This window comes from Dermacentor silvarum, chromosome 6 (assembly GCF_013339745.2).
Source record: "Dermacentor silvarum isolate Dsil-2018 chromosome 6, BIME_Dsil_1.4, whole genome shotgun sequence".
NCBI classification, from domain to species: domain Eukaryota; kingdom Metazoa; phylum Arthropoda; class Arachnida; order Ixodida; family Ixodidae; genus Dermacentor; species Dermacentor silvarum.
Window position 1 is genome coordinate 69,482,528 of NC_051159.1, and position 13,657 is coordinate 69,496,184.

Consider the following 13,657-nt stretch of genomic DNA (forward strand, 5'->3'; position numbering starts at 1 on the left):
GTACATAGTATGAAAAATTTTCATAGCGACTCCAACCCGAGTTGTTTGTATTACAAAAGAAATCGCGTTTTTTTTTTTCGTTTTTCCCCGTGGGTTTCCACTTTAATTTTGAGAATTCGCCAGAAGCACAGCGCCCTTCAGAACGACATTTATGGGGAAAATTATCCTTGTGAACACACATAACGGAACGACTTAAGAACACGTTGTATCTATACGCTGTCGCTTATTATATTCAAGAGTTCTGAGCAACTACAAGAGGACGCACCTGCATATATCTCTAAACATGGCGTTATGTTTTGTAGACATTCGTTACTTTCTTATCAAATATTTAGCACACACCAGCAACTGTCTGAATATTCAGATAATAATAGAAAAACAGAAGAATTGTTATGGCTCTGCAACTCACGACGTTGAAGAAATGTGAGGCAGTACAGTGCTATAATCTGCGCAAGTATAACGCAAACTCTGCTCGGTCAATGGTTTCTTTTCTTTTTCTGTTCACTGTATTTCCAATGGCAGGGAGTATATATACAGCTCGAAACGAATAGCCGTTAGTGGCAAAAGCTGTCACAGCGCAGTTGATTCAGTGAATGGAAAATAGTGTCGTGAGTTATATGGAAAAAGAAAAAAAAACTGCATCCTCAAAATTTAAAGCTGAATTAAAGTCGTACGAGAGCAAAACATTCTGCCTTACCGTTAACACCGTAAACCGCTACAACTCGCGGCCATGGCCCAGTGGATATGGTATTTTGCTGCTTAGAATGAGGTCGCAGGTTCGAATCCCAACGGTATAAACATGCATTCCGACAGCGGTGGAACGCGAGAACGCTCGTATACCATGCTTTGGTTGCACGTTAAGAAAGCTCTGTGTCGACAGAATTCATCCGGAGCCTCATACTAAGCCGTATATCATGGCCCATAAGTTGCTGTGTGTGGCGAAACATTAAAATCTGCTTTATTAAAAATACGACACCTGCAACTGCCTTGCACAGACAGCAACTGCAGGCTATACCGTGTGTTAAAAATTAAGCTTTATGGAATTTTCAAAAATCGCCTGTGTCAGGTAGCATAATTCTTATCGTTGAGCAAGGTTATTCGAAGAGGCCTTGCTGTATCGTGAAGCATACACACGGCTGCCCTATTTCCTGAGGCAGTAACGACAACAGTATCGAGCCGACGGTAGGTTGAAATGCTCGTCACCATACACGTGTCACACATAGCTTCTGGAGTTTCTCCGAACCCTTGATCAACGTTTGGAAACAGTCAATGCTCTATCAATCGCTTGCGCCAAGTGGCCTCGGCCAGCATTGGGCCGTATGTAGAAGGAAATATAATCCTCGCCTAACGGTTGGCTCGAGTTTGCCGAAAGCTTACTGCGCCTGTGAAATCGATGGGAGCACGGTGTAGCCGATTCTTCAGTTTAGTCGAGCTTAGTCGTACAGTTCGATTTAGTCACGAAATTAGGCTTATGTTGGTGCGCTGCCCAACTTCAGGAAGAAAATCGAAATGCAAATTGTGGACCACGATTGCCTGAACCTTTGTCAAAAATGGCACAAGCAAAGCGTTCTCGAGTAATTGGCGCCTTTAGGAAGAGACCGACAGAGTGGCTGCACCCTGCGTACGCTCGTCATTACGAGAGACTTCCCAGTTAAAATTTGTGCTTCCAAGGAAGTTATCCGCTGCTGTAATACTACTTGCAGTATACGGAATAAAAACAGCTGAATGTACCTCTTCACGTCAGTTGGCCAAACGTAATCTGGCAGTTTTGCGCTATAGCATCCCAGTGGTTGCCCAAGCTTCAAGCACAACGGGACTGACTGAGCATGGTAACACAACAGCACGAAAAATAGGTACAGTTTATGAAAACACAACAAAGGACTGACGATTTTACTACGGCTGCTGCAATTAAGGAATTTCAGAGTCCTTTAACTCTGGTAATTTCCTTCTTTGTTTTTCGTGCTTGCTTTTTTTTTTTTTGACCATGTAGCCAGAGTCGTTCATAGACTACGGCGTCAGTTCATGTTCAGCTTCAGCTTGGTTGTCAGCACTGCGTCCTGCATCCTTAAATGTGTGCAATTTTCGCCCAGTTGCTTCGCCATCGTGATGCGACCAAATGTTAGCGGCCCGCCAAAACACTATAAAGGGCAGAGAGTTGCACTTTGATGAGCTGGAAACACCGGGCCTTAACCATGTTGTTCCCTTACGATATAGGGAAATCAACGGTCTTTTTTAGAGCGCCTGAATGTCATCTCTCGCAACTCCCCACAGAAGAATACCGGTTCGTCCTTGGAAAACAAGGCATTCATACTGTATACATAGGATTCCAGTTCTACGAACTTGCATTAAACGTCTTTCCCGTTTGGTAACCTGTACGGCTAATCTTCAAAACTAAGTATTAACGATCTCACCTCAAATTTTGCAGGGGAACGCCTATAGATCACCTCTATAAGCAACGAACAGCAGTTCTTCAACAGTAGTTTCGGTAAAACCTTACCTGCAGATGGCGGAGCCTGCCGTCAGCGTCGCCTCTCTCGCAGGACCGCCGGTGCTGTAGCGAGCATCTCCACAGCCGGCAACGTAGCCCCTGTCTGGCACTTGGGTACCGGTCTCCAGCGGCTCTGAAACACACGAAAGACAAGTGAGGCACCACATTACTTTTTTCTCTTCTTTCCCCGGGTGGGACAAAATTTTCTATTTTTTTTTAAAACAGCTGCGTGCGTCACGACGTTGGACGAGAACGAGGAGGTCGGAAAGCTAAAAAGAATGTCCCTCCAACCCTGACGTTTTCCCACTTTTTGTTTCCACTGGTTCCACGCCACTAGTCAATGCGCAAGGGACTTCCTACATACACGCACGCATCGTATAGCTGGCGTGTCGCGTTTGGTGTGCGACCCACCTCCTCCTCCCTCTCCTCCTCCTCCCGATCTTCATCGGGAAACGGCACTCACGCGACGACGACGCGACGGAGCTTTTAGCGGCACGACGCCATCGCACATCGCGTTTACGGTCCTGTAGAACTCGCAAAACCTGGGTTGACGCCTGAAGGGAGCCGACAGCATGCAGCCGTCTCGGGATGCCCATTCCCTTTTCTGTCTTTTCTTCTTTCTTTTTTTAAGAGTCAGAAATTAGACTCGACTTCTGTGTGCACTTTCTTCCAGGGTACACCAGAAGCTGTCTTTGTGCACTGTAGTAAGAAGCCGCTTTCAATTAGGCCTCCTGAAGACGGATGGTCAAGCATCTGCAGTGGCTTGAACGCTGGGCCTGGTTTCTATCACTTCCCTTTTCTCGTTATTTTCGGGAGATAAAGGCAGCTTCTCGCGAATAACGCGCTGAATGAAAAGCAAGAATTGAGTCAGCCAAACGATGTCATGGGAAATTTTCACAAAGCTCAATGTGCGTTTTTGCTGCGGAGGGTGCACGCTTGACCAATATACTTGCTTCTACGCCGCTTTCTCGCGCATATGAGCATTCTTTTTACATCATTTCCAATTGTATTTCGATATGTGGTAATGGAAAAATCTGCTGTAGCGATCGCAAACAAGAAGCACCTTTACTTATTTCCGATGTTTTTTCCCGAACCTCGAACGCTTTTCGTTGGGATTACGGTAATTGCAGGGGATATACCGATCATTTTCAGTTCGTTTGTATATAGCAAAATAGTATTTACTGATGCTCGTTTGACATTACGTTGTAGAACCATTACGTTGCACAGCCATGCCGTGCTAGGCGCAAGAGCGTGACCAGTTACCATGTGGACTCGTGGACGAAAAAAAAAAAGAATCATCAGAAAAAAGAAAAAAAAGCATCATGCGAATCATCAGTTAGCGCATTCTCGCATGTTTACTTCATACTGTTTGCACTAAAAGTAGATAAACAGCAATACATATAATAACTTGCTCTTTATTATGACGGTAGGTCGTGCGCACCCATCCCGTTTTCTATGAAAACAGCGGTGCAGTTCAAGAGTTATTTGCTATTCGCAGTGTTGTATCGCAGAGGTGTGTTCTTGAAAGTGAGATTGCGCCCTATGGTATCAATATGAATCCAAATCCTAAGTGTACTTGAACTATGCGTAGCAAGTACGGGCCTGCACGCTTATATTTAGCTTCATTATGACGTTATGTCGCGTGGCAAGCAAAGCGCAAGAAAAGTACAAAAAATGGCTGCATAAACTCTTTGGTATTGTATGTTTTGTAAAATGCAACATGTGAAAAAGCCCTAACCAACAGAACTGTCCATTAATATGGCATAATAATGAAACGTTGCATCAGAGCGGCCTTGAGATAGCTATAGTGTCCCATCCGCAACATGTATGCGAAATCTACCATGTCATTCAATTTGTTGAACACTTCTTATGATGTGCAGGTATTTTGTCGTAAAGCCGTGACTATAGAGATATGGCTCCGACGGATAAGAACGACGCTATTGCTCAATGGGCCGCAATGCTTAGCAGTGCATGCATAACGCGCTATTTTCTTGGATGCGAAGAGCACTCGCGGGAGTCGCATGCTAGCATTGCGTGGGGATAAAACGAGGTGAAAGGCAATATCTCCGTTCGAGCAGATGGAAACGAATACTCGCATGCTTGTAGCAGGGTGGTTATACACGTGTCCTATTTCCTGGCATGGGCCTTGATTATAGTCATGCTTTCGTGGTACTTTAGAGCGCAAAATAAAGACAGTATATAGTTCGCACAGTATGCCGTTGTGTTTTAGTTCGCATCGCATTGTTTTCCATAACCGAGGTGGTGGCATGATCTTTCATAAAAAAAATGCTCATTTTCTCCGAAGGCGCTTCTTGGCTTATTGGCCCCGAAGGCGGTTATAATATCGAGCGTAGAGGTGCGGCCTTGTTGGAGAGAGATGCTGAAACACGCTCAGAGAAATAGAGCTCTTAGCAAAAAGAACACGTGACTGTTCCCACTGCCTTCGTCCGGGAGCGGTATTTTGATCGAACGTTCTTGAACACGCCCTTAAAAATACATCGCCGCATTGCACTTCCGAATTTTTTTGGCAATATTTCCGGGTAATGCTTTCGTAACTGGAACTTAATATGTAAGGCACTTAAAACGGACTTCCTGTGCCTGTAAGTTCATCTGAAGAAATCCATATGATATCCAATGATTTCTTATGCTTACCATAATATTTGTGCTGTAAAATATGGAATTGCTGCGACTAGTCAGCATTGCTTTCGTAGAGATATAGAAAAAAAAACATGGAATTTTGAAAATGCATGGGGAATCTTTTCTGATAGGTCACGTTCAACAACTATACCACATGTGAGAGCTTAAGCGGTGCTATCTATAACTAAAAATTGTGATATGTGATTTTAACATCCACATTTTGAGAAAAACACGCATAAAAATTATGATTTTAATTGATCGGTATTGCCTACATCCATACGGTGCAAAATTTTCATCCACACTACAGATAACTTGATGAAGTCTTATTCAACAAGCTGCTGCACAGGTATTCAAATTGCAAGTGATGACTAAAACAGGTTAGTTTTTAAGAGTCGTTGGCTATACTTAGACAGTTTGGCACACTCTAGCAATGAATGCCTATTTGGTGCATGTGCAACATCCTGACAGAAAAGTTATAGAGGTATGGACGTGTGACTCGTTGAAAGCATTGGTTGAATATATGTGTGGCGATGCCTGACATTTCGTAATCATAATGTTCCTAATAATGAACATCTACCTTTCTTGGAGGAAGGGACGTAATGTGGTTCCTGAAGCGAATAGAAATAATATCCATATTTGCACGCTTTTCTATCGCACCTCTGAAAAAGCTTTAATCGTTGTTACTTATGTTCCTGATTGGCCAATTCCGCGTGGAAATTTTGCACATAATAAACTCACGAATACATCCCTGTGCTTAAAGAACTCGCTATGACAAACCAGCGAATATGGCAGACCATGCGTTTAACTTCTTAAGTGGAACGCCAGAGGATGCTTTAGTCTTGAGGGGCACTCAAGTTCATTAGTCTTTAAAATTTAGCAGTTTGATTTTGTGGATCTTGTAACCCAAGAGCTTGCCAAGTCGCACTGAAATCATATTGTGCTGTTCCGAATGAGTAACTGAAGCCACTTGCATTTTTGTCACTCTTATAATTGGACTTATTGTACATTCACTTGAAAAAGAAGTTCCTGTCCGTTACTTTATCTTCATGCTGCAGAGGACAGCTAATATCTGCGAACAAAACTGAGATCCCTTCACAGTTTCCGAGTACAGTAGACTCCAGATAAACAAAACTTGCTTAAACAAAAAAAGCCGGATGAACGAAAAAATAGTATCAACTTTTGTTGGCCGCTTATGAGCAATGTTGGCAAACTTCAGGTAAACAGAACCCATCTTTTTGTTAGCTCTGGTTAAACGGAACTTTAACCGGAACTACCACTTACAGCATCGGCGTATGAAACAGCACAAGTCCGCCAAACATGTCTTCTCATGGTGGTGCTAGAAATAACGAAGAAAATGAACTTCACCAGGCAGTTGCGCGAAAGTTTGTCCAAATTACAGATTTCGAAGTTCTAGCGGGGTTTTCATCATGGGGACTTCGCTATAATGATCCTTCAGCAGGAAGAAAGCACTGCGGAGTAGGTAGGACTTTGCAGTGAGGCTGCCATACTACTTGTTCACACCGCTAGGAATGAGAGACATGAGATGATGCCTTTGTTACCTGGTTGGAAGTGACAGTTGAAAGTGTAACGGGTGAAATTCCTGGTGCAGATCATGATTCAATTGACGAAGGCTTAGATATTACTGTTCCAGTGCCCGTTAAAGTTTCAGACTTGATGACGAGATGCAGCTTAGTCTGCAGGGCTATATTGAATGCGATAACTGCGCAGATTTATTGGGAATTTTTTCAGGCATAAACACAACCCCGTGCAAAAGATCCTGCAATATTGGAAGCAGAGCGCAGTAAAGCACTTTTGTTTCCACCAGACTAATATCGAAACACTCAGACTCTTTTCGAATGAAATGATTCTTGGTAATTTTCGTGTCCTTCGCTTAAATGAAACTTCGGATAAACGGAACACATTTTTCTGGAGTTTCGACTTCCGCTTAAGCGGAGTCTACTCTGCTCATACGCTTTCTGGGAGTATATCCAGCATCCAGAAAGATGTTGACTGCTCTTATTTTATCTTACAACGAAGGTGTTTGTGCGACTGGAAGCGTTCAAAATTGTAGCGTGCGTGTTTTGCTGGTGTTCATTGAGAACCTTATGATGCACCAAGGTCAAATTTACAGAGTAAATTTATGAGTAATGTTCTGGAAATGATTTAAATGTGTTAGCTAATTAGGCGCTAAATAAAAACCGGCTCGGATCTTTGGAAAGATAGCGCTGAATACTACAAATTTAGGTTTGTGTCTATATCAAACGACCCTAAACACGTATATATGGACAGCAATTTGGAGACTCAAAAGCAACCCAAACAGTTTGATCCCTAGCACACTTAATTTCGGCGATGTGGAATATACTGACACTTCGCTAGTAAACAAATTTATTCATCACTTTTTGCAAGCTGTGGTTACAAGTATAATTCCACAAAAGATCTAAATAGTTATATATTATTTGACAATACCAACTTCATGTTTCTTTCTCCAGGCAGTGAAGTTCTGTTAGGCCTCTGAAAAGAGACAGCTCAGCCGGATACGATGAAATCAAAGCGAAACCAATCATTCGCGTTAGTGATATTTTGTGTGTCGCTATGTCATATATGCAACAACGCGCTGGTTACCGGGATTTTTCCTGGCAGTACGAAAGTAGCCAGAGTAGTGGTTCTGCATAAAGGTGGACCCTTAAACGACCTAAATAATTACAGGCCATTATCTGTGCTACCCCTTTTTTCAAAAGTTTAGAAGTAATTTTAAAGATCAGGTTAACCAAATTTCTGGATCGAAAGCCGGCACTTGTCGAACATCAGTATGGTTTTCGAAATAATTAGTCAACAGAAGAGGGACTACTCAATATTACAGAAGTAATAGTTTTGGTAAATATAACATTAAACCTGAAACTTACTTAACACACCGAATTTACAGGCAAACTAGACATACACATGCTCATACTCTCGAACCCTACTTTGCGCGCACAAATTTTTTCATGTATTCTTTTTTTCCTCGGACCATAAATGAATGGAATACGTTACAGTTGGAAGCATTTTGTGATGGGGATAATCCTGACTTTGAGAGCTGTGCACCTTTCTGTTTTTGACCACATGGTATAAACTGCGCTGTTTTTCATATTGCGTATTTGTTTGGTTGTGCATTGCACTTTTGCTCTATCCTGTTAACTTTTAAATATAATTATGTATTCTACTGTGTTCTACCATTTCACAACGTTTTTGTTTTGTTTCATGTTTTGTGTTCTTTGAATTTCTTTTGTTCACTGCTTTTGTTATGCCCCCCTCCCCCCCCCCCCCCCCCCTGCTTAGTCTTTCGACCACAGTATGTTGTAAATAAATAAATAAATAAATAAATAAATAAATAAATAAATAAATAAATAAATAAATAAATAAATAAATAAATAAATAAATAAATAAATAAATAAATAAATAAATTTGAAAATAAGTTATACTCTGTCGAAGTTTTTCTTGTCTTCAGAAAAGCTTTTGATTCCATTAGGCATCACATTCTGTTTCAAAAGCTTCCTCTATATATGGAATGAGAGGTGTTACTTTAAATCTTTTTCATAATTATTTTCCAGGTAGATTTCCGCTTGTAAGCCATAACAGAGTTTGTTCAGAGTTGAAGAAGATAAAGTGCGGCGTACCCCAGGGGTTCCATTTAGGTCCCCTACAGTTATTATGATTTGTTTATGTTATTAGGACTGTATTCATTACGGAGAAGCCGAATGCATTTATATCAATGATATTGTAAATATAGCGCTTACACCCAAAATGCTCCTGTACGCCGATGATACCACTTTATTCTTTTTGGTCGTTTTTAGCTGAATTAGAAACGGTGGCAAATTATTGGTTATATGAGTTGCTAATTTGGTCGTCTCTGAATCAACTTGAAATAAATGTTTCTAAAACTAAGTTTATTGTTTTCAAGCCAAGGAACAAACCTTATATCATTGATATTTTTTATACCTGCACGACTGATACCTGTGCTACTGAACGGGTATCTGTATTTAAATTTGTTAAGGGTACTTTTCGAAGAAAATTGGTATTGGACTCCTCGGATAAATAAAGCACATTCTAGCACTTCCAGGTCTAATCACATGTTTTCCGAAATTCGGCATCTGGTTCCGACTTGGTTGAAACGTGAGTTGTATTATTCACTCATCCATTCTCATCTATATTACTGCTTATTGATGTGGGGCACCACGAGCAAAACAAACTTAGGAAGGCCAACAGTCCTTCAAAAACAAGCTGTTCGCCACATAGAAAACCTCGGTTGGCTCGATCACACAGCAGAGTGCTTCTCAAAAAATGAAATATTAAAAGTTTATCACCTCTATAACCTCAAGCTAGCTACATACATACATGGTGAAATACAGAAAAATGAGTCTGCATTTGTGGATAGGCACTTATCTAATAGCAAGCAATACAAACTAAGGTATAGACATTTTCAAGTTCCCCTCTGTAGAACGAAATATGGAACTAAAGAACTTAAGAACCTAATACCTACGTTTTTAAATCAACACCCGCAAGTGATAATTAATGTGAGAAAGAATGTATGTCAACGTCTCGTTCAAAAAATGTTGTTAAATATTATTTGTTGTCCTGTACGCCAGCATAGAAACTATGCTGTATGACCTCAAGCACCATCTGGTTTACGATGTAGGAAAAAAATAAGTTTTTTTGTTTGTGTTATTAATTGTCGGTAATTTTGCTGTACGAAATCTTTTCCTGTATAATGCATCTGCTATCTTTTGTTTAATTTCTTATAGAATGTTCACGCTACTGCTTAACAGTGCATGGATGGTAGGGCCATGGTCAGGAAGTCTTGTCTGCCTTTAGCCGTACCTTCCCCAGACCTGTAATGTGTCGGAAACAATAAAATGGAAATGAAAATGAAATACATCTGTCAGGAAACAGAGTAAAGTTATGGGTTATGTGACAGCATAGTTTAGTGTTTGGATTATATGCAGTATTTGCAATAAATTGCTGATGCAAGAGCTCGAGAGCATAATACTCGTAGGAGAACTATACGTAGCACCATGCTTTGGTTTAGCTAGGGCATTATATGGCTGACTCCCATGCAATGTTTATTGTATGAGGGATAATTACGGTCTTTCGAAGTAACTTAGGAAGCACTCGAAAACGTCGCACGCCTTTTACAAGCAGCGTAGAATGTTTGCCCACTGCCCTGAAAGAAGTGATAAAATAATAAACTATGGGGTTTTACGTGCTAAAACCACGATCTGATTATGAGGCACGCCGTAGTGGGCGACTTCGGAAATTTGGACCACCTGGGGTTCTTTAACGTGCACCTAAATCTAAGTACATGGGTGATTTCGCATTTCGCCCCCATCGAAATGCGGCCGCCGTGGCCGGGATTCGATCCCGCGACCTCGTACTCAGCAGCCCAACACCATAGCCACTGAGCAACCACGGCGGGTTGAAAGAAGTGAATGCGGCACGGATTACATACTTCGTGAAAATAGAGGGCAACGTTATGGCTGATGAGCGCGCAAAATTTAAAGCGTTTGGGTCAATTACAACGTTTGCCGTGGGTTATTTGCCGCAGTACTGAAAATCGTATTATGTAAGCATTATATTATTGTTCTCGCATTCGAACATGACACCAAATTGGTGCTTTGCAGGGAATAGGAGTCATGGTATGTGTCACTTGCTGGTAAAGTTTAAAATGTGTGGCGTAAAACCAGGCATTCGGAAAATTGCTAGTGCAACTCTTCGGATGAAACATTCCCTGGAAGGGCTGTGGTTCTGGAAGATCTCACAAGTCTAAGTTCTTATTTTTTTTTCGTTTTTTAGTAGTAGTGATAGAAATGCACTTCAGCAGTAGTTTATATCGAACGAGGCTGTTATACGAGTACGCGAACATTCCTAGTCGGTTCCCATCTTTCTTGTTCTGCCCGTTCTCACTCCGTCTAGCACTGTTGCGTCGCCATTAGCAATATAAATATCCAGCCAGCCACATTAAACGCAATGAAAACCATAGTTGCGTTAGATTTAGCTCAGAACACAATCCTAACACTCTTATGTTGAACAGAAGCTTTCAGAACCACCTAATGGTTCAATTCCTACAAAATTTTCTGCAGCATAAATAAAGCGTAATAATTCGATAAAATGTTTCTCCCCCACAATAATGACAGGATTACACTGCTTAAGCAGTATGCCTTAAATTTATGCGAATAGGTGGATAGCAAAATCTCGGTTGTCGCAAGGGATTGTGGGGTACGGCGTATTCTGCTACCACTTCCGGTTCGAGACCACGACGCGGTCTATGCCGCCGTTCATGTGCCGTCACGCGCTTTGTCTTTTATATACTGCGGAACTTTGGTGAAAAACTACGATGCAAGCACCGCTGGGCAGTTCCAAAACGCAGGTGTGAGCTATCGCTCCTTCGTACTTATGTTGGCGCCCTTAGACTCGTGTATTAATACCCTAACGTGTTTGTGTGCGTCTAATAGTCATATAACGTTTATCAATAGCAAACGTTTGTCGAGCGCAAATAAACGTTCGTTAACTTAAAAAGTTTTTAATAAGTGGCAAGTCGACCTAATAAGTGGCTGTTTGTAACGCTTCCCATAACAAACGGTGCAGTCGATCGCTTCGTCCGCTGTTTTGTCTGCAGCGGTGCCCAGCACGCGCCATGTCGTCGGCTGCTGTGCCTTCGCAGTCTCCTGTTTTTTCTCAAGAGACGCATTTCGTGTATAACTGCAGAGATAAAGCACTGATTTAAGTATCTGAAAAGTGGACGAATTATTTTGACGTTGCCTCTCCTTCCTCTTTCGTGCAGCCTCAGTTGCCTTTTCGTTGTACCGGAATGAAGACGGCACATAATCAATGTGCTGAGGATCCTATCTGGGTGCACCTGTGTGTATTTAACTTATCGTTAAAAAGGGGGTATTCGTACTAGAACGTTAGTACACGAAGTTATTCGCCAAAACACTTGCCTGTGACGAAATGACCTTCACATATTCTGGCTCCTACGTTCGGTACCCACAGCTCGCCGTTCACGGTCGCTCGTTTGACGGCAACTGCCCATTTACGTTTGCGCGCTTCATTTCATGGAAAACGAAACATTTTTTTCCTTTCACGGAAGAGTTCGCGCACCCTAATACCGAGCAGCCAACCATAAACACGCTGCTGAAGCGTGTTTTGTTCGCCAACAGCGGGAATTCGCACTGTAGAAACTGCTGACAGGCTGAACGAAGCAAGAGAAGCGCTAACCCTCGAACCGGAAGTCGCTAGCTGACGACATCGTCATTTTGCTATCCACCTATTAAGACAGCCTTGCTGCTTAATAGGTGTAAACGAAGTCTTAATTTACGCAAAATGTTTTAATGTACAGTTTGTATGTACTGTGTACAAACAGCAACAAATGTTTCAGTGTTGCCTAATTTTGGTGTTTGCATACTGCGCAATGTTACCTGGTTTTGTATACGTAATGATAATCACTATACTATATTATTATTATTATTATTATTATTATTATTATTATTATTATTATTATTATTATTATTATTATTATTATTATTATTATTGCGTGCATGTTCTCCGTCTCTCGATCATGTGTTACGTCTGTATCGTTGTTTATTTTGTGGCTGTTTATTCTAGCTCTTTTGTTTTTGTTTTTCTGTGCACCAGCACCCAGACTTCAGTGTTGCTCCTGAGCACATTCAAATTATTGATTGATTGATTGATTGATTGATTATATTAGTGCTTTCAAATCTGGTGACTATGCTGGGTTTTTCAAGTTATTCTCTACAGTTGTGTATTCGACGTCAAAGACTCGGTCCTATCGGTTTACTGAGATCGTACAGCATGGTATGCATAACTAGAAACCCCAACACAAGTCCAAAGCATGTAAATTTCCGTTTGTTCTCTGCGGATCTCAGAACTGCTCTAAAGCGTAAAGTGTGTGCCCACGTAAAAGCCAAAAGTGATGAGCCTAGAAAATGGATAGGAGAGTTCCGCCTCTTGCGGTCCCACTGTAATATACGGGGTGATCATTTTTATGTTTTACTGGATTTTTAAACATCGCATGTGGCAGATAGCATAATTCTTGCCCTTGAGCTGGATTATCTGAAGGGGCGCAGATTACTTTCACGAGAAATTGAAACATATATTAAACTAATTAACTTCCCAATTAATAACATTACTGCACATATTGCAGTTTACGAATTGCACGCGGTGAGATTGCAGGACTTATCCACTTGAACTGAATTTCCAGGATGACACCACTTTCGAGATCTTCTTTTCCTAAAGTGCGGGACGAAATACATAGGCGTTCCAGTTACTTTTATGCTTCAATGTATAATAGAGCGTTTAGTGAAAAAAGGAAGTCGAACAACAGTGAACGTGTACGGCGAATTAGATGGCGCATATCTCCTAACTGGTGGCATTCCGGAAATTGATTCCAAGCTGACACGCCTTGCAAACACACCGGGAAGAAATTGTAAATTGCAATGTGTGCCGTAGAATAGGTAATTAAGAAGATAATTAGTTATTTTTGTT

The 13,657-nt window shown here is 41.4% G+C and overlaps 1 protein-coding gene across 1 annotated transcript in view; it reads right to left on the reverse strand.

Annotated features, from left to right (window-relative positions):
- Positions 1-2,490: 2,490 nt before the first annotated feature.
- Positions 2,491-13,657, reverse strand: part of LOC125946310 (uncharacterized) — a 128,260-nt gene continuing 117,093 nt past the window's right edge. Inside the window, exon 2 of the mRNA XM_049669033.1 lies at positions 2,491-2,618. Coding sequence (XP_049524990.1) covers positions 2,491-2,618 — 128 coding nt within the window. The remainder of the gene's footprint in view (positions 2,619-13,657) is intronic.